Raw genomic sequence first — 21350 nt, 5'->3', positions numbered from 1 at the left:
GGCAAGATCCTAGGTGTCCCTGCAATTAAGGCAGCCATTTCCAGGATTCCTGTCACTGCATCAGGAGAAAGGCATAGGGAAAGGGGACATCCTCCAAAGAAGAGAGAAGAGGGGGGCAAACACCTGGTCACTGCATGACCCACCTGTGCAAAACCCAAGGAGGAAAGGCTGATAAGACCTCATCTGCTAGTCATGTCAAGGGAAGTGCCTAAAAGTGAAAAGAAATCCTAGACCAGCAGAGAAGTTATTCTGAACACAGAGCTGCTCGACAGAAAGAATGTACTAGTTCAAATTAAATAGAACAGGAAGATTCTACAAAGGAGACTTGGGGAAGCAAAAGACAAAATGTCAGGACCAAATTTCAAATGGAAAAAGAGAAAATATAATTAGATCTAAACCAAAAAATACATATATTTAATCAATTATAAATAAGAAAAGTAGACATAAGATAAATGCGTCTGTGAAACGCAAAGCCTCATATTAAAGCGGAAAGCCAACTGCCTCAGGAAGCTCAGATTTCCTGTCCACTTTGTTTGCTAGGAAAACACAGCAGAGCAGACCATCTGGGGTAATTAATTCTGGGGTAAAAATATCAGAGCCTGGGTAAACAAAGATTAGTGCCAAGATAACAATGATAAAGTGGAACCAGGAACCAAAAAAAGAAACCAAGTTTCAATAATTCAAAGGAATAGAATTTTGGATAAATTTCAGAAGAAGATTCCAGGGACAAACTTATTCTGCCATTGGCTAACTTGTGCACAACAGAGGGTTCTTACTCTTTTATATTTCAAAGTATCTCAGGTTTCAAATCAATTTCTGGAAAATTTCTCCAAAACAAAAGGAAAGATGTGTAAATCACATATTTAAAAACGGCTCCCCTCCCCACCAAAATGTTTCCCCTTAAAATTCTATTGCTACAACCCAAAGCCACCAAATCTGAAAAAGTTAAAATAACTAGGCAGAGGTAACTGGCCCACACAGTGTTGAAGCTCACCTTGGCAAACCATGCTTTAAATGGTCTGTTGCACAAATGTCCAGAAAGCATGCAGAATAATTTGGAAGCAAGAGTTTAAGTCTGAGCTTCTCAGACACCTCCCCCTTCCTGTCTCAGAGCTAACTAATGACATTCCAACGTGTAGACTCAAAAAACTACTGGGGGGCCTCCCTGGTGGCGCAGTGGTTGAGAGTCCGCCTGCCGATGCAGGGGATACGGGTTCGTGCCCCGGTCTGGGAGGATCCCATATGCCGCGGAGCGGCTGGGCCCGTGAGCCGTGGCCGCTGGGCCTGCGCACCCGGAGCCTGTGCTCCGCAACGGGGGAGGCCACAACAGTGAGAGGCCCGCATACCGCAAAAAGAAAAAAAAAAAAAGAAAAAAAAAAAAAACTACTGGGAATAGAATCTCAGAAATATCAAAAGAAAATGTTTTTTCTTTCCCTACAGCTGCAAAAAAAGCAGATTCTATTCCACAATATTAGGCTAGTTTTGATAAAGTCATAAGTGGAAAATATTCACTAAAGCATCAATCTCTGAGTCTCCCATCTTCTCGCAAAATATTTGCAAACCATATATCTGATAAGGGGTTAATATTCAAAATATTTAGCTCCTTCAACTCAAAAGCAAAAAAACAAATAGACCAATTAAAGAATAGGCAAAGGGGAACTTCCCTGGCAGTCCAGTGGTTAAGACTCTGCTCTCCCACTGCAGGGGGCACAGGTTTGATCCCTGGTTGGGGAACTAAGATCCCACATGCCACACAGCAGATATCACCTCACACCTGTTAGGAATGGTATTACTAAAAACAAACAAAAGCTAAGTAAGTGTTGGCAAGGATGTGGAGAAACTGAACTCTGGTACAGTGTTGGTGGGAATGTAAAATTATGCAGCTGCTATTAAAACAGCACGGAGGCCCCTCAGAAAATTAAAAAATAGAAATTAAAAAGACATAATCCAGCAACCCCACTTCTGCATATTTATCCAAAAGAATTGAAATCAGGATCTATATTTGCACGTTCATGTTTGCTGCAGCATTATTCACAATAGCCAAGATGTGGAAACAATCTAAATATTTACTGACAGATGAATGGATAAAGAAAATGTGGTATACATATAATGGAAGTTTATTTTATTCAGGTTTAAAAAAGAAAAAAATCCTGCTATATGTGACAACATGGATGAACCTTGAGGACACTATGCTAAATCAAATAAGCCAGTCACTGTGTAATTCCACTCCCACTCACATGAAGTATTTTTTAAAATAGTCAAACATATAGATGCGGAGACTGAATGGTGGTTGCCAGGGGCTGGGGGGAGGGGGAAATGGGGAGTTGCTACTCAAGTGGGTATAAAGTTTCAGCTATGCAAGATGATTAAATCCTAGAGATCTGCTATACAACACTCTGCCTATAGTCAACAATACACTTCAACTTCGTTAAGGGGGGTAGATCTCATGTGAAGTGTTCTGACCACAGCAGAAGCATGTTTGAAAACCAGAGTTGCTCTGTCCACTGCACTCCTGAACCACCCCGGGGGCAGATGGAGAACCGAGGTGCATTCAACCTTGAAGGGCTGAGTGTGTCCTGACCCAGGGCTCCAGGACGGGCCTGTGGCTTGGAATGTGGCTGGATGTGTGAATAGGCACAGGGCACTGAACCTTGCACCAGTGGCAGAAGCCAGGAGGGAGGACCCAGTCCAGCATGGACTCGAATAGGACTTGCCCACGTTGGCTGCTTTCCTGCCTCCAAGTCTCATTTTTTTTTTTTTTGGAGGAAAGGACTTGCCTTAGTTTGGCTGGTCATCCTGGGTAGAGACGGAGCTCTGTGAAAGCTCCCTAAACTGGATGGAAAACAAGCCCCTCCCCCCATGCCCATCCTCTCTCACACACCTTACCACAATTGGGATTATTATTATCAACATCCCCATTTTACAGGTGAGCTTTGAGCTCAGGGGATTTGTTCAAGGTTACGTATCAAGTTTACAGGCTTGAGCCTGTGGGAAAAAAATGCTGCAGGATCCTCACTTCACTGTTAAGTCAAATCATCTTTAGCCCATTCTCCATTTACTTTTCCTAGTAAAACTGAGTTCCATAGGCCACATAACAGAATCCCAGAGATTAGCCTTAAAAAAATGTGCCTTAGGGCTTCCCTGGTGGCGCAGTGGTTGAGAGTCCGCCTGCCGATGCAGGGGACACGGGTTCGTGCCCCGGTCCGGGATGATCCCACATGCCGCGGAGTGGCTGGGCCCATGAGCCATGGCCGCTGAGCCTGCGCGTCCGGAGCCTGTGCTCCGCAACGGGAGAGGCCACAACAGTGAGAGGCCCGCGTACCGCAAAAAAAAAAAAAGTGTCTTAAAAATGTAAGTCTTCATAATTAACAAAAGGAGCCTCAGAAAGATATGGCAACATTCCCTCTCTCCTGCGGGCGATGTGGAGGGAGAGACACTGTTCTGCATTTTAAAATTAAGCCAAGGGGAATTCCCTGGCGGTACAGTGTTTAGGACTCCGCCAAAACAAAGCCAAATAATCTAGTTGGACAAGGTATTAAATGAAGATCTTTCTCAAGAATTGATATTGGAGATTTGTATGAATGTTTGTAACTGGTAACTCACTTCTGTTTTCTGTTAAAATAAATCTGCCCTTGTAAGTATCATTTAAACAGGAGGATTTTGTAGGTCTTCTGAGACTTTGGAAATTGTTGCCATACCTCATAAAAACTACCTCTTAAAAAACGGTCATACTGATTGGCTCCTGCTATATGGGTTTAACTGTGTCACCCCAAAGATGCTTAAGTCCTAACCCCCATCTCCTGCCCTGTATCTGTGAATATGACCTTATTTGGAAATGGGGTCTCTGCAGATGATCCAGTTAAAGTGAGGTCATCAAGGGTGGGCCCTAATCCACTCTGCTAAGGGGAAATTTGGACACAGAGACAGACACGCACAGAGGGAAGATGATGTGAAGACGCAGGGAGAATGTCATCTACAAGCCAAGGAACGCCTGAGGCCGCCAGAAGCTAAAAGAGGGGCCGGAACAGATTCTTCCTCACGGCACTCAGAAGGAACCAACGCTGCTGACATCTTGGTCTCAGACTTATGACCTCCAGAACTGTGACACAATAAATTTTTGTGCCACTCAGTTGGTTACAGCAGCCCCAGGAAATGAAAACTGCTGTCCTGAATACAGTATGACCATTACTGTAGTTCCTTATCAGTCAGATATCTGTTAAAACAAGACAGTATCACTAAACATTTTTCTCCTCTCCCCCATGCATGGCAGAAAAAATAAAAACCCTCAAATACCTTGAATCTGTTTCATATAAATGGACAGCCCTGATCTGATTACAAGTCCAGTGCGCTTCCATCCCACCACAGCTGCACCAGGGCACAGCTACCTGTTTGTTTTTCTTCTGCAGTTAACCTCTGCTCTTTCCTTTTGGCTGCTCTTCTCATTAATTTGTAAATGCTCTTTTAAAAATTAGGTTCTGTGGACAAAGAATGTCGCCTGCAATATCAGTAAACAAAGGATGTTGTGACCATCAAGTCATGAGCCCCTGCAGCCGCCCACGACTGTGCACCCTGAGGAGATTCAGGATGGAGAAAAACAGGATACTGGTCCCTAGTTAAGATGCATATCAAAGGGATAATTTCAATAAGCCCAGACTCTCTTCCCATACATAGAAAAGTGCTAAATTTCATTAACTTGAGATGTCTGTTTTTAAAAAAAAATTAGCAGTAATCTTTTGATGTTCAGTTACCTGCTTTGGGTTTTTTGTTTTTGTTTTTTCCAAAAACTGCTATATATCCTGGCTCCTCCCTTACCTCTCTGGACCAGTCCCTCAGAGCTATCTGAGAAGCTGTATCCTGGGCTTAAGTCCTCAGTAAGTCTGCTGAATAAACCATAATTCTCAACTTTAAGGTTATGCATTTTTTTTCAGTTGACAGGCCCTTATGTCTGTTTTAGATGTTGCAAATATTTTCTTCCAGCCTGTCATTTACCTTTCCTCACTTTTTTAAAGGTATTATTTTTCATAGACATTTAAACTTTTTATGTAGCCTAGAAACCTTTTCTTTTATGGCTTTCTCCATTCCAAGATCCCCCAAATCTCCTTTTTCCCCAATATTTTTTAGTTTTGTTTTTTATATTTAGGGATCAGACTTCATTTTTTTCCAGTTGGATAGCTATATGATCCAGCACCATTATTTTTTTTAATTGAGGTATAACTGACCAGCACCATTAACTGAATAATACAACCCCTCCCAGTTGTGAAATGCCCCTTTTATCATAAATTCCTAGAGGCATGGGTCTGTTTCTGACCTTTATTCACATTCTGACTTCATTTGCCTTTCTTTAGCAACAGGCCACAGAAATGCATATGCAAAAATACTGGAATGGCCCAGATGGTGGCCAAGTGTAGAACGCAGGCCCGCTTCCTGGGGGTTACCACTTGGTTCTCTGCTGCCATGAAAAAATGCGGGGGGCCAGATCTTCCAAGTTTTCAAGAGGTGCTGGACATCCAGATTTTTATATGAAATCTTCTGTTTTGAAAGTGATGGCAATTCATTTTTTACATTTAAAAAACATTTGGTGGACAAAATATATTTGCAAATTGAAAGCAGTCAGTTCTGTTCCAGATGCTGAAATGTGTTAATGCAGAGTAAGGCTGGATTGGGTCTAGGTGTCCACTCCCGCTCTCTCCACTGCCGACCCTACGGAGCAAAGGAGGAAGACAGATGCAGCAGCTCCGGAAGCCTAGGTTATTTGTGGCCACCCCCGGGAAAGGCAGTACTGTCGTGCCTCATTTCACCTCTCACCCACAGCACGCAGGGAGGGGTGGCAACATCAGTGGAGTTGGGCCTCCAAGGCCCTGCTAGCCTGAGTGACACAGAAAAGATGGAACGTGAGGTGCTGGCCAAGGATAGAGCAAGATTCTGGTCCCCCCCACCCAAACAAGCGGGAAAGTTCTATCATCTCCTTTCTAATAATAATGCAGCCTTCCTGGATATCCAGCTTAACACTGTTTAATCAGCAAAGGAATGATCTGCTGATAGCAAGGACAACTGACATCTAGAACTCCACATGCATTATCTCACTGTCTTTCACAGTGACCCCATGAGGTAGCGGCATCAGGACTGTTCCTGCCTCCTTCAGAAGAGGAAACCAGCGCCGGGGGCAATCAGAATGGTTCTGAGATGCAGGAAGAATGAACGGGAGAATAAGGGACTGCAGGCCCCTTCTCCTTCCCAGTGTCCATCTCTGAAGAGTCATTTGTTCACTCAGCAAATCCTTACTGAACACCTCCGATGGGCTATGTACGCTTCCAGGCCTTGGGAATACAGCAGTGCACAGATCCTGGGCACTACTCTTCCCTTTACTCTGAACTATGACCCAGACTGGCCTTTGCTCTATTCTTTTCTTCTCTGGTTGGAGCAGTGACCTCAGGCCAACTTTTGTATTTTGCTCCGGAGTGCTTAGTTGTTTCCCTGCTACTAGTCACTTCCTGGAATGCACTGACCCTTTCCAAGAATACATGTTGTGCTGTGCCTGAGGCATAGAAAACTGGCAGACTCAGACCCAAATCCCAACCATGCCTTAATTTTGACCTATTTTTAAAATATGTTTCAGACACATCACACAATAATCCCTGTGGGTGCCATTCTGAGAGCGGGCATGGTACATCAGGTTTCTCTTGAAGCAGGAAACTTGATTGCCTGGTGGGGCAGGCAATCTCGGGGGCATGTTAGATGAACCTCTTTTCTTCTCGTTGTCCTTCACCTACATCTTTTTCTCTGATGACCCCATCTTTTGGGTTATGTGTCTAGAAGCAGGAACAGGCACTAGATATATGTAGGGCAGTCCCACCGGCTCTACAGGCCTCAGACCCCATCAATTCATGTTCTGCCGGCAAACATACTCTTCCACTGACTGTAGTTGGTAAAACTGCAGCCCCCCAAAAACATACGTCCAAGTCCAAACCCCTAGCACCCGTGAATGTGACCTTACTTGGAAAAAGGGTCTTCACAGATGAAATTAAGGATCTTGAGGGACTTCCCTGGTGGCAGAGTGGTTAAGAATCCACCTGCCAATGCAGGGGACACGGGTTCGAGCCCTGGTCCGGGAAGATCCCACACGCCATGGAGCAACTAAGCCTGTGCGTCACAACTACTGAGCCTGTGCTCTAGAGCCCATGAGCCACAACTACTGAGCCCGTGCACCACAACTACTGAGCCTATGTGCCACAACTACTGAAGCCCACAGACCTAGAGACTGTGCTCTGTAACAACAGAAACCACGGCAAGGAGAAGCTGCAACAAAGAGTAGACCCCGCTCGCCGCAACTAGAGAAAGCCCACTCGCCGCAACTAGAGAAAGCCCACTCGCAGCAACGAGGATCCAATGTAGCCAAAAGTAAATAAATTAATTGAAAAAAAAAGGATCTTGAGATGAGATCATCCTCAATTAGGATGGGCCTTAAGTCCAATGACATAGATTTGGTGTCCAACAGTGTCCTTGTAAGAGACAGAAAAGGAGCACACAGACAGACAGAGGGGAGAAGGCCACATGAAGACCCACGTGCAGACAAGGCAGAGACTGGATTTGTGCTACTCTAAGCCAAGGGATGCAAGGACTGCCGGCAGCCACCAAAGGAGAAAGGCATGGAATGGATTCTCCCTTAGAGCCTCCAGAAGGGACGAACCCTGCCAACACCTTGATTTCAGACCTGTAGCCTCCACAACTATGGGAGAAGAAAGTGCTGTTGTTTTAAGCCTCCACATTTGTGGCAATTTTTTATGGCAGCCCGAGATCAGAGACCCAAGTTGCTTTCCCCCTGTGAGCCAGGACTACCATGGACAGCTTTCCTGAGAGTGTGGCTTTCATTCCTTTCATCTGGGGCCTTGGCAACAGTTCTCAGGTGGCTACACGGTGCCCAGAGGCAGGTGTCTGTTCACCAGCAGAAGAGACCTGGGGCCCCTTGGGAGGTGCTGGGCTCTGCAGCTTTGGGAGGAGTGGGATTGATGTCCTCGTCCATGTCAGATCGGTCTGCTCCGACCTCAGCTCTTTCTTCCTGCCTGATCCAAAGGCTGCTTTCTAGCTGTTCTTCAGCAATTTCTAGTTCTTCTTCTGTTTGTAAGACAGCCACGGTTTCCCGGGGTAAGTGTGAGGAATAGAGTCCAAATTTGGCTTTACAACCAAACATCGCCTCATATGGACTTTGCTGCAAGGAAACATCAAAGGCCTGATTCCTCACCATCTGCATGAATCGCAGGCCTTCGGCCCAGTGATGTGAGTGGTTACTCTGCATCCAGGCACTTAGCATGTTCTTGACATCACGGCTTGCTCGCTCCAAGGAGCCTTGGCCTTGGCCAGCATGGTACTTACCAGGGACAATCTTTAGGTCTGGCCATACCTCATTGAGCTCATTGACAACCTGGTTTGTGAACTCCAAGCCACTGTCAGATTCTAACATCGTGGGTGTACCAAGAATTGTGAAAATATCCAACAGGACAGCGACCACCTCATGGGCCTGTTTGGCTTTTAATGGCCGTAAAATAATAAACTTGGTCAAGTGGTCCTGGTAATATAAAATAAACTTGAACTCACCATCAGCATTTGACTGCATGTCAAGGATTTCAACTTGGCATCTGGAGTCAATGTCCTTAAATGGCATGGGCTTGGGTGCGAGGCCTCTCTTGGATACTGGGTTCTTCTGGTGGCACTGTTTACACAGAGTCAGATATAAGACAATGACTTCTTTGGTGACATTCCCGTATTTTCCTTGCAGCTCCTTGAGCATGCGCGTCCGCCCACCATGGCCAATATTGAGATGTGTGTCATGAAGAATATCAAACAGCTCTTCCTTGTGTACATAATACCGTATTCGATCTCGTTCTCCGTGAGTAGCCTCTATTAGTTTCTCCGTGCCTTGTACAGAGATCACGTCATATTTTGCTGCACGGCGATAATCACGTGATGACTTCCTTCCCTTCTCCTTAGCTTCTTTCACTTCCTTTATTGTTTGAAAGTACTTTTCTTTGGAAAATACCTTGCTGTTGTAACTTTTGCTTTCCACTAACTTTGTCACGCTGATGAGAAACTTTTCTCTCATGTTACTTATCTCCTTTTCCATTTCACTTGGATTTGAAACACCAGGGGGATCATTGCCAGCTCTCTGTGGCATCATGGAGAACTGTAAGAAGGATCCTAAGAAAGGCAGAAAGAAACAGAACAAGGCTAAATTTGCTGATATTCCATCTGGAAGACTTTCCCTTCAAAGTTCCTCATTAACTCTTTCATCTGATTTTTTTTTTTTTTAAGATGTTGGGGGTAGGAGTTTTTATTAATTAATTTATTTATTTTTGCTGTGTTGCGTCTTCGTTTCTGTGCGAGGGCTTTCTCTAGTTGTGGCAAGCGGGGGCCGCTCTTCATCGCGGTGCGCAGGCCTCTCACTATCGCGGCCTCTCTTGTTGCGGAGCACAGGCTCCGGACGCGCAGGCTCAGCGGCCATGGCTCACGGGCCCAGCCGCTCCGTGGCATGTGGGATCTTCCCGGACCGGGGCATGAACCCGTGTCCCCTGCATCGGCAGGCGGACTCTCAACCACTGCACCACCAGGGAAGCCCCTTCATCTGATTTTTGAACATATGGAAGAAAGATTACTAAAGTAATGGTATAAAGCAATAACAGAATAAAGGTAACTAGAGGGACTTCCCTGGTGGCACAGTGGTTAAGACTCTGTGCTCCCAATGCAGGGGCCCCGGGTTCAATCCCTGGTCAGGGAACTAGATCCCACATGCATGTCGCAACTAAGAGCTCGCATGCCACAACTAAGGAGCCCACCTGCCGCAACTAAGATCAGGCACAACCAAATATATAAACAAACAAAGAATAAAGATAACTAGAGGGCCCACTGGGCCCATTCATAACCAGAGCATGTCAACAGAATTTTAAATCAGCAAGATATATACACAAATATGTAGTAATTTTTGACTTTAGGCAAACAGAGTAATTAATAAAACTGTTAGCTCAAACAGTGAAACCTATTAACTTGTCTTTGCTAACTGAAGAGGAGAGGATGAATGGAAATTCCTAAGGCAATAATAGGCTGATATCTCATCCTCCATTCCTTTTAAAATAATATAAATGGGAGAATGTTGCTAGAAGGAACCCACATAACAATAGTAAATTGTGAACTTGAAGTTAGCACCAGAGAGGGCTTTTAGCTTTCCCACAATCAACTTAATTTCTTGTGGTTGAAGAGTCTGTCCTCATTTTAGGAGACTGAAGGAGAACACAGTGGGATTTTTTTTGGGTTTTTCTCGTCGCACCACGTGGCTTGCAGCAGGGTTGTGGGGGGAGGGCGGGGGGATCTTAGTTCCCCGACCAAGGATCAAACCCGGATCCCCTGCAGTGGAAGTGTGGAGTCTTAACCACAGGATGGCCAGGGAATTCCTGGGATATTTTTAAATGATGGTTTTTCCCATCGATTGTACACAGGATTAGTAAAAGAAGACAAGTCCTTACGCTGAGGGACTGGCTTCTTGCAACTGTCCAGCATTGTGTCCCTGCTACAATCCTTCTGAGAGGCCTCTTGACTCTTGCAATCTCTGGTCACATCCTCAAATGTCACTGCCTCCTGAAATGATGCCAGCTGCTGCCACAGGGACGGTTCTGTCTTGGGTCCTGGGCTAAGGAGTAGCTGCAGCAGGACTAGGAAAGAGACAGTGGAGGTACTGGGAACAAAGGCGTGCCCACATGCATGACTGAATGTCAGTCATATGAGTATTACACAAAGAAAAGATAACAGAGGGAGAGGAAAGGTCTCATATCCAGCAAGATGAGTCCAGCTATGTGGGTGAGGAAGAGGGGTTTTGTTCTCCTGGGAGGTCTGTAGGCCTGACCTGTTTTGACACTGCCTGAGCTGGAGCCCACATATTTCCAGAACGAAGCAGAGAGTCCAAGAGAACTTGAGCACTCCAAGGCCGGGAGACACTTCCAGGTACAGGCTTGATGGTTCTGAAGAGGCAGCAGGGGCTGTTTCCAGAAATGAAAAGGTTACATCTAGGGACACAGAGATATGTCAGGAGGTTACCATGCCAAAGAGATACCCCCAGATGGAGTCCACACTCCACCAAGATCGGAGAAGTCCTCTGGAAGAGAACTGGATACCCAGGTGTCTAAACCGAGGTTCCTTAGTTAGAACAACTCTGGAACACAGGATGGTGATGAGGCCAAGGGAAGAGTTCATGTGATGATCACAGGAATTCCAATCATCTTAGGAAAACAAGATCCCCGAGATGCCAGCCATCAGATGAAGAGCTGAGGGGTAGGGCAGAATCCTGAGAAGCAGAGAAAGATGGAAATATATTTTTTTTAAATATATATTTTTAAGTATTTATTTGTTTGGCCGTGCTGAGTCTTGGTTGTGGCACACGGGATCTTGGTTGTGGCATGTGTGTGGGATTTAGTTCCCTGACCAGGGATGGTACCCGGGCCCCCTGCATTGGGAGTGTGGAGTCTTAACCACTGGACCACCAGGGAAGTCCCGATGGCAACAATTAAAAGCTCTGAGCAAGAGTCTCAGTTAAGCTGAGCCTGCTTCCAGATCCTGAATGTCCTCCACTAAAAAGGCTTCGAATTCCCTCGACTGGCATCACTGGTTAACCATGGAACATTCCTGATTCTAAAGACACTACTGACTGTAAAACCACTGACATAATGACAATTTTCTTTTGAGAGGAAAAACTGAAGCCCTGTATTAAACGAACATATCCAGATTTTTTTTTTTGGCCACGCTGCGCGGCATGCAGAATCTTAGTTCCCCAACCAGGGGTTGAACCCGTGCCCCTTGCAGTGGAAGTATAGAGTCTTAACCACTGATCCGCCAAGGAACTGCCCACACATCCAGATTTTTTAAAGGTGAAAAATATGCATTTCAGGATCGAAGAAACAGAATGTTTATAATATGCTCTTTAAGCCTGAGCTCAAGACCCTCAGTGCAAACTGACATTTTTAAAGGCTCTGAGAAGTCCTGCAGTAAATAAGCCAGTCTATTTCATCCACCAGTCCCATATAATCATTGACATGGGGCTTTGTTTCCCAAAGAATATGTATTATCATCCCACAGTCCTTAGACGAGACTTGAAACCATAAGATATTCAACGGGATCCAGGAGGAGCACCTTCCAGACTCCTCACCGAAACCAGCATCTCTCAGAAACTGGCTGCACTGGCTGCTATTTGAGGCCCTTCAAGGAACTACACGGGAAGGAAAGACCTCATCTCCATCCTATAAAAGAATGAAGAAGACACGCCAGAAATAGTTTATAATCAAAAGATGGAAAAATCTCAGTCTTTAATATGAGAAATGGTCCTTATTACCCTATACCATGAAATTCTAATGCATAGCCCTGGAGTCACATTTGACTAACAGACATATGTTGGTTAGTCTACCCAGTGTTTGTTTTTTTAAAATTGAATGGTTTACCTATATTTACAGACTGGGGAGTTCATATAAAAATCTAGATTTCTGGCTTTCATGAAAAATGGGACGATCCAGCCATACTGGGAGCTTTGCTACTTGGCAACAACTGGCTGGAGTGGAGAGGCAGCCACTCCCTTTAGATAGTCTACACTCTGTTTCCCACAGTCTTTAGGCCAGCAACTAACTATTCACCTTAGCTGCCCACCCCTGTAGTTACCTGAGTTTTCAACACCTGTTCTAAAGCAAAAGGAAAGAAACGAGGCCCCAAAGAAAGATGGCCAACTTCCTGGTGTGATCTGTGTTGGTGGGATGATAAATGAGCCTATTTAAAGAAAACTGGAAAGATTTTCCTTCCTCACCCACCTGCAAGTCTTTGCTTTGGCTGTCCCGGACCTGGAACAGGTTCTTCCAAATCACACCCAGCTCAAATCAGCATCCTTCTTGATGCACTCCAGCTGACTGCCATCTCTCCTGCCTCTGAACAGCCTGCACCACTCACTGGAGCGCTTTGCATTTTCAGTCGACTGGTTCAGGTGTACAAACCTAGAAGGCAGGGGCTGAGGCTTCTACCTCGCTGTATCCCCTCAGAGGGCAGATGAATACAGAGCTGGGACGAAAGATGTTCAAAGGGCATTTGTCAAACACTTGGCTTACAAGTATGGAAGAGAGGCATTGCAGAGGCATGGTAAGTCAATTTCTGACGCTATCATTTACTGTGTGAGTAGGCTGGGCAAAGTTTCTGAGGCTTCATTTTCCGCAACTATAAAACGGGGAGAATACCACTCTCCATCACAACGAGTTGTTGGGAAGACTCCGTGATAATGCAGATAATGCACTTAGTGCAGTGTCCCCGCACCTTCCACAATACCAACTCCCGATTATTCCCGAAAACCTGGCTCGGGCATCAAGTCCTTTGTGCCGTCCTGAGTTCCGCGGTCTCTGCACCACCGCGCCAGGCTCCACGAGGGTTCCGCCTGCTAGTCGGGCCCGCCCACTCCTCCAAGGGCGGCCAACTCCGGGGGAGGAGTGAAATGAATGAGCCAGGCCAGCGGGAAGAGAGACCGATCGGGGTGGTTTTGCAGGAGAGGGAGGTCCGGAAGTGAAAAGGAATACGCCAGGGCCGCAGGGTCGGGAGCCCGCCCCACCCACGGCTGCGTCCGCCAGGGCCGCCCGGTCCCCTCCCGCTCCGCGTGGGCCCGCGGCGGCGGAGGCCGGCCGTGCCGGCCGGAAGCGGCTCCGCGCCGGCCGGAAGCCCCGCCCCTCCCGAGGGGCCGTCCGCAGACGCCGCGGCGGGGAGAAACCTTACTCCTTTTCTCGGTAATGAAGGCTGTGTTCCGGGGTCCTGCCCAGCCTGCAGCGTGCTCGGCGGAAGCTGCGGTGAGTGAGATTACTGAGGTGATAGCTGGGGCCGGCCCAGGTGCGACCTTGGCTAAGCCAGCCACTAACTGGTCTCCGGCGGTGGCAAAATTGGTCACCTATTTCCCCACGTTGTCGTAAAGGCTCCAAGATAAATGAATGCTCGCCTCCAGCCTGGAAAGTAAACCCCATTCACCGTCCTACACGTTTAAATGCTTAAGTCTAAAGTGAAGAAGGTGTTGTCAACAATTACTCTGTGCACGGTATCGCTTAATCCTCTAGGAGAAACTGCATTTTAGGTGAGCACTTTTTGCTTCAGATTGTAAGCGAAAGATTCATTTTGGTCTAACAGCACTCACACAACATCAGTGCAGAAAACAAGGTGGTAAAGGGGGTCCTCGGGTATTCAGCTTTACCCCAAAGTGCTGCTGCCTGCTGTAAAAGAAAATCACTATTTTATTAGTCCCGATTTCGGAATATCGTTAGAAAGCATTTCAATCATTAAATAACTGATGCTTGGGACTTCCCTTGTCGCGCAGTGGTTAAGAATCCGCCTGCCAATGCAGGGGACACGGGTTCGAGCTCTGGTCCTGGCAGATCCCACATGCTGCAGAGCAGCTAAGTCCGTGCGCCGCAACTACTGAGCCTGTGGTCTAGAGCCCGTGCTCCCCAACAAGAGAAAGCCACCGCAATGAGAAGCCCAAGGGCAGCAACGAAGACCCAACGCAGCTAAAAATACATACATTAAAAAAAAAAGAACTGATGCTCAAATTTGGTTAAAAAACCAACTCTCTCTAAACAGTACTTTTCATTACTGGAATCAAGCCACAAGATAAGGGTAGTCTGCCTCTAGATAGCTAACATCACCTGAACTTCCCTGAAAACTGACCCACCGAAATCTAGTCAGCGTCTCAAAGCACCACACATAAACAAAGGCTCTTCATTTTAACAGTTTTTAATGAAAGTTGTATACAAGATTACTTCATTCCTGCATCTTCTCAATTGTTTCTTCCTTGTATTTGCCCTTTTCCTTTCCTACTTGGCGAGATTTGGCTTTACGTTCGAGGATCTTTTTGCGGTCTTTGTCCAGTTTTAGTCTGGTGATAACCACCTGCAGACAAATAAGAAAAAATGCTCCTGAGCTTTAAACAATTACCAACACAGAACACATGGGAAGGCCCAACATTCAGTGCCATTCCCCACACCTGTGGGAGTGGATGCCTAAACACTCTGAAGTGCCAGACATGATTCTTTACCCCCAAACCTGGCCTAAATGTTCACTAATACTCAGCCAACAAAGGAGAAGGCAATGTGGCACCGGTGGTTCTTCTCACGTCCTCTTCTGTGCTTTACTAGAAAATCAGCTTCTTCTTCTACTGCAAAACGTTTCAACTATTCCACTCCTCTCAGTTTTATAAGCTAACAAAGTCATACACATTGGTTTCTATAGTAACGTTAGTACCACCAAGTTGGAAATTAAATGTAGCCTTCACACATGCTTCAACCTGCAAAACCTTTAGTGAAGTCATAGAACATACCTATTCCAACAGATTTGTCACCAAAGACACCCAGATTATGATAAATTTTAGTCTTAGAGAGGAAGGTGAGGGAAGGCAAAGACAGCACTGAACAAGGTCTGGAAATACAGCATAGCAACCAAAAGACAGTCTCCACCGCCATGGAGGTTATATCTAATATGAGATGGAATGCTGGAGGACAGGGGCTAAATCATAATCGAGATCAGGCAAAGCCGCACGGAAAGGTCTGTATCTGAACAGAGACCTGATAAGAAGAGTAGAGTATTCCAAACAGAACCGCAAGCACCGAAGTCCAGAGGCAGAAGAACTTCTAAGTTTAACAGGCGTGTTTCTCAAATTTGAGTGTGTCTGGAGGGCTTGTTAAGATAGACCCCTGGGTCCCACCCCCAAATTCTGCTTCAGTGGACCTGGGAACAGAATGTACAATTCTATGAAGTTGCCAGGTGATGCTGCCGACCAGCAGACACACTGAGGAGCACGGCTGTAGGAACAGTAAAGAGGCTAGTGGACTAGAACACGAAGAGTGGAATAAGGTGACATCAAGGAGTAGCTGGTGATGGGACTTCCCTGGTGGCGCAGTGGTTAAGAATCCGCCTGCCAGTGGAGGGGACACGGGTTCAAGCCCTGGTCGGGGAAGATCCCACATGCCGCAGAACAACTAAGCCCGTGTGCCACAACTACTGAGCCTGTGCTCTAGAGCCCACGAGCCACAACTACTGAGCCCATGTGCTGCAACTACTGAAGCCCGCGCGCCTAGAGCCCGTGCTGTGCAGCGAGAAGCCAGCGCACCGCAATGAAGAGTAGCCCCCACTCGCCGCAACTAGAGAAAGCCTGTGCGCGCTGCAAGGAAGACCCGATGCAGCCAAAAATAAATAAATTAAAAAAAAAAAAGGGGGGGGGCTTCCCTGGTGGCGCAGTGGTTGAGAGTCCGCCTGCCGATGCAGGGGATGCGGGTTCCTGCCCCGGTCCGGGAAGATCCCACATGCCGTGGAGCGGCTGGGCCCGTGAGCCATGGCCGCTGAGCCTGCACGTCCGGAGCCTGTGCTCCGCAATGGGAGAGGCCACAACAGTGAGAGGCCCACGTACCGCAAAAAAAAAAAAAAAAAAAAAAAAAAAGTAGTAGCTGGTGATCAGTCTTGTAGGCCACTCTGATGGTAACAATATCCTGGGTACAGTGTGACAGCAACAGCAGTCCACGGGTCTTATCAACTGATGTGGGGTACACAGTAAGAATGACATTTTGGCTTGAGCCATTAGGACAAAGCTGCCACACACAGTGACGGTAACAAACTGCAAGAGGCTTCAAGGATAAAACCAGGAGTTTAAACATGTCAGGTTTGAGATATTGATTGGACATCTAAGTTGACATGCAAACTAGTCAACTGGATATTGAGGTTTGTCTGGAATAAGAGATGAAGATGAGCCATAAAGAAGGAGATCAACTGTCAAATGCTGCATTAAGTTCATAAAACACTAAGAATCGGTCACTGGATTGGTGACCTTGACGACGGCTGATCTAGTTGGGGGCAACCAAGACTGTAGTGAAGAATGGGAAAGTCATCGCTCTTAAGAGATACACACTGAAGTAATTAGAGGTGAAGTGCCACGATGTTTGTAATCCACTAGTGGGTAGGGAAAAGGGCAAAGAAAATGGTAGTTGTGGATTCTAGGTGAAAGATACGCAACAGCTGTACTAGTCTTTCGACTTCCCTGTAGTTTGCAGATTAGATTTGCGGTGCCAACTCAAGATCTTAAAAAAAGAACACCTCATTATTTGAATAGGCACCAAGCACATTTATTACCTTTATATTAAACATATCTTTTTAATTGAGAGAAATCAGACAGCAGTATTGGAAAATTCACATTAAAGTCCAGGACATGAGAATCAGACCATTATCTTCTATTTTGGCTTAGATACCACTATCAATGGGATCTAGACTCTGAGGTCCAGATTTTTTCCATCTGCAAATGACTTAATACCTACTTTGCAGGGCTGTAAATGTGCCTTACTGTTTACTCAATTCTGTTTAATACACAGGGTATGAGCTCCATATCATCTAAAAATTACCCCATTTCCTATATTTTAAGATCTATTCATTTTTAGATTGATCGATCAGCTTACTAATAGCTTTTAAGGAAAAGTTACATCAAATACACATACAGAATAACTGTTAAAATTTCCTTCTCCCCTCTCAAGCATTCTTAAAAACACCCACCTTGCTGGGGTGAATGCCCACATGGACAGTTGTGCCATTAGCCTTCTCCCGCTGCACTCGTTCAATGTAGATGACATACTTCTTCCTGTAAACCTGGACTACTTTGCCAATTTGCTGCCCTTTGTAGTGTCCTCGTACAACCTAAATGCAAATTCAAAAATAAAAGATATATGTGGTTAAAAGAACATTAAACTTGAAAATCAGGAAACCTATGAATCAGGTAAACATCATTCACTTCATCAGATATACAGGATCTTCCAATTTTGAAAGATCTAATCATTAATGGAAATGTGCCAATAATTCTATCTCTGGCTTCAATTAACCTGGAAATAAACTATGGTCCGTATCAATCTACAGTGATGTAGAGTGCATCCTACAACTTCTGACCCACCAGCAATGGTGGGCTTGTTAAAAGGTTAAAAACGAGGAACAAGCCCACCTTGGTTTTTTGTACCAAGTTGACAAGGAAACTGTCACTCCATCTCAAAGGGAACAACAGGCCATAAATATTAAATTCACAACCCATTAAAGGGCCCAACTAAGTGCCAAAGAGTGGGCAGCAGCTAATATTTAAGGAAACATGCCACTTCTTTCCCTGAGGTTAACTAACATCGTTCTGTACGCGGGAGTCCCAGCGATCCTCAGCTTGCCAAAGTGCTTCTGAGCAGATGTTTCTTTCCCAGTTACAGAAAGCAGAGGAGACTGCCTCCGAAACCTACTGGCAATTTTAGCACCAGCACAGGAGCGACAAATGGCTATTCATCTCAAGAAATGCTGGTAACATGTAAGCTGCTTTAGAGACTGCTTGAATCTTAATCACTAGGTGCAAGTTACAGCTAAGAAACATTAATAGAAATTTTCACTTAAATAGATTTGACAAATTATTTACTGGTACTCTCAAACAATCATATGAAACTACAGCTCAGTTGTAACTTATATATGGATTTTGATTCAGAAACAGAATTGTTTACTGGTCCTCAAATGCCTCTCCAATGCCCAAACATACCCAGAAAAAGATAACTCCAAACTAAGATTCTGGTTCCAAACCCCCTTCCTTCTGTTTAATTATGACTGCATCTGACGCTTGAGACAACTGATTTTCACCAAAGTGTAAAGGTGAAGAAAGCTGCATACTTTTTGTTTAGTCCCCAGCTCAACTCCTTTTGCAGTCCTGTTGTGGGAGCCAATGTCTCAGTTGTATCACTCTCAGAATGCAATCCAGCGTCTGTGCCTAATGTGCGGGATATTCGCCGAGATGACCTGAACACGGCACATACCTGAACTTCATCATCCTTCCGGATGGGCATGGATCGGACATTGTACTTCTGTCTCAGCTCTTTAGAAAGAGGGGAAGACATAATCTTCCTGCGAATGTGGGAAGGCGCATTGAAATGCCTTTTCCGGTTCTTGCTTCGGTCAGAAGTCACAAAGGGATTGAATTTCATTTCGGCTAAATAGAGAAGAGGTGTAAACCCTTAAATGACCAAATCTCACTCAGTTTTACAAACAAGTAACTGCAACAATTTCATCTTGAAAGTTTAGAATGCTCACAAAAGCTGTTACATTCTTTAACTTCATCAAACTGCTTGTAGTGAATTGCTTTACTGGGATGTTTTCTGTATTTGCTTATGGAACAGAAGAACGTTCCATTACCAACACACCTGTCGTAATTAAACTTTTTGTTTACTCTCTCAAACTGCATAACTACTGCATAAGGAAGCTAAAACAGGACTTATATTTCCGCTGAATTAGGGCAAAGCAGACTGACAATTCAAACATCACATCACATTTTAGAAAGACCAACCAACGTTAATCTGCGAACTTGAGCGTGAACACATTTAGCCCCATCCCCAAATGAATGAAATCAGGCCCTCATCCCGAACCTGGAAAATGCACATAACTCGGGTCCAAAAAGCCTTCCAATGGGCGAGCGCCGTCTGAAAGTTCCGTAGATTTACCAAGAAGCTATCTCGAGACCATTCTTTAGAGAACTACACTGCCCAGACTAGACTCCATCACCATAGGCTCCCTCCCCTTCAGCTCCCGTTTCCAAGTCCCCAAATCCTCTTTCTTCCTCCCTTCCCCACCCCGGCGGTCCTTGAGCTAGGAGAAAGGTCGAGACCATCCTGGCCCCCCTTCCCGGCTGCTACTCGGCCGCCGGAACAGTATAGGGGCCCCCGGGGTCGAGATACACCGTGCCCGTAAACGGATGACTGCGGATTATACGCGTTCTCCCGGCAAACTCACCCGTTGGCGCTTCTGCGATGGCCACAAAAGGGAAGAGATCCACACACAGCTTCCGGTTTTGTAAGTTTCCGAGAGGTCTCGCGAGACCGCTGTTTCTTGGAGCGAGAGAGGCGCAGAGTTTGAACGCGGAGGGAAAACTGGGAAAGAAGTTGATAACTAGCGCCATCTCGTGGCTCGGAGGGGAACTGCAGAGCTCTGGGTTCTGCAGCTGCGTCCTTTGGGAACGGTGGTTCCCGGGCAAGTGGCGGGGGCTGCTTGGGGTCTGACTGACCCGGCGGGTGTTGAGGGAGCGAGCGGCCCCAGGGACCCGTGTCCCTTCACTCGAACACCGGGCAGCGGGTACTCCCTTAGCCGGGAAAGGGCAGGTCCTATATTTGACCGCCAGGTGGCGCTGGGACTCCGGCCGGCCGGTCACCTCGGTTACTTGGACATCCCGGGCCAAGGGCGTGGGCCTGTCGAGTGTGCCTGACAGGTAACCAACCAGCTCCAGCCCGGCGCCCGCAGCCGCCCCAACACCAATGCGTGTGCTGACTGCTCTACGGGGCCCGCCCGAGGTTCGGCTCCCGCCGGCGAGGGGCCTTCCGAGGACTGGGGCCGCGGGTCCGCCCCCCACCCCGCGGAAGTAGGTCTGAACCCGCGTTTCTAACGAGCTCCCAGGTGATGCCGAGGGTGCTGGTCCGGGACCACACTTTGAAGGAGCGCGGCGTGAGGAAGCCTTTCCACGTAGAGAACTGTGCCCTTTTCTTTCTTTTTTTTTAAAAATAAATTTATTTATTTTATTTATGTCTGCGTTGGGTCTTCATTGCTACACGCCGGCTTTCTCTAGTGCGGTGAGCGGGGGCTACTCTTCGTTGCGGTGCGCGGGCTTCTCATTGCGGTGGCTTCTCTTGTTGCGGAGCACAGGCTCTAGGCGCGCAGGATTCAGTAGTTGTAGCTCACGGGCTCTAGAGCTCAGGCTCAGTAGTTGTGGCGCACGGGCTTAGTTGCTCCGCGGCATGTGGGATTTTCCCGGACCAGGGCTCGGAACCCGTGTCCTCTGTACTGGCAGGCGGATTCTTAACCACTGTGCCGCCAGGGAAGCCCCACTGTGCCCTTTTCTTAATTTTACTGCCTGCTCACATTCAGTTCAGGATCTGATGGAAGCAGGGCAAGGGGGTGCGCTCTCCTGAAGAAGGATTGCAGTGCTGGGTGAACTCCCGCCGCGTGCCTGGCCCCGCACCTAGTAAACGATCGGTTTCTGTTGAATGAATAACACAGGTGTCATACTAGGGGAAGACACACGTTTCATGATACTTAAGACATAGTAAGCTTGCAGAGTCTTAGGGACACCCTTCTACTCACTGCCTTTTTAGCTCCTTTAATCCACCAAATAGCCTTGCCATCCTGGTATTGTTGTCCCGTTTTACAGATGAGGACCCTGAGCCACAGAGAAGTGAGAGAAGCTCGTGCAAGGTTTTACAGAACCCATAGGTTATAGACGAACCCGTGCAGCCTGGCTTCCCAGCCCCTTCTGATAATTCCCT

At 46.5% G+C, this 21350-nt stretch overlaps 2 protein-coding genes across 3 annotated transcripts; both read right to left on the bottom strand.

Moving 5' to 3' along the window:
- Positions 1-7344: 7344 nt before the first annotated feature.
- Positions 7345-13681, bottom strand: KRBA2 (KRAB-A domain containing 2). 2 transcript variants are annotated; one of them, XM_082603764.1, is made up of 4 exons: positions 12834-13681; positions 10889-11326; positions 10512-10697; positions 7345-9192 (listed from the first exon to the last, which is right to left on the bottom strand). In XM_082603764.1, the coding sequence occupies exons 3-4, from the start codon at positions 10543-10545 to the stop codon at positions 7937-7939; spliced, it is 1290 nt and encodes a 429-aa protein (XP_082459890.1). In that variant the 5' UTR covers positions 10546-10697; positions 10889-11326; positions 12834-13681; the 3' UTR covers positions 7345-7936. The 2 variants fall into 2 exon arrangements, with proteins under 2 accessions (XP_082459890.1, XP_082459889.1); XM_082603763.1 differs by having other exon boundaries at positions 10512-11326.
- A 1084-nt stretch (positions 13682-14765) lies between these two features.
- RPL26 (ribosomal protein L26) lies at positions 14766-19928 on the bottom strand. Its single transcript, XM_082603114.1, has 4 exons — positions 19828-19928; positions 18858-19030; positions 17581-17721; positions 14766-14937 (listed from the first exon to the last, which is right to left on the bottom strand). Exons 2-4 carry the CDS (start codon positions 19023-19025, stop codon positions 14809-14811), a joined length of 438 nt encoding a protein of 145 aa, XP_082459240.1. The 5' UTR covers positions 19026-19030; positions 19828-19928; the 3' UTR covers positions 14766-14808.
- Positions 19929-21350: the final 1422 nt, after the last annotated feature.

This window comes from Mesoplodon mirus (genome assembly GCF_964341445.2).
Source record: "Mesoplodon mirus genome assembly, chromosome: 18".
NCBI lineage: Eukaryota > Metazoa > Chordata > Mammalia > Artiodactyla > Ziphiidae > Mesoplodon > Mesoplodon mirus.
This window is presented reverse-complemented; position numbering and strand designations above follow the sequence as displayed.

Excerpts from the sequence above, each read along its gene's own strand:
- RPL26 (XM_082603114.1), bottom strand. The coding sequence starts at position 19,025 with ATGAAATTCAATCCCTTTGTGACTTCTGACCGAAGCAAGAACCGGAAA. Across the intron at positions 17,722-18,857 it reads GGAAGGATGATGAAGTTCAG|GTTGTACGAGGACACTACAA; the intron begins GTATGTGCCGTG and ends ATTTGCATTTAG. Across the intron at positions 14,938-17,580 it reads TGGGCATTCACCCCAGCAAG|GTGGTTATCACCAGACTAAA; the intron begins GTGGGTGTTTTT and ends ATTTGTCTGCAG.
- KRBA2 (XM_082603763.1), bottom strand. The coding sequence starts at position 10,545 with ATGCTGGACAGTTGCAAGAAGCCAGTCCCTCAGC. Across the intron at positions 9,193-10,511 it reads CAAGAAGCCAGTCCCTCAGC|GATCCTTCTTACAGTTCTCC; the intron begins GTAAGGACTTGT and ends TGCCTTTCTTAG.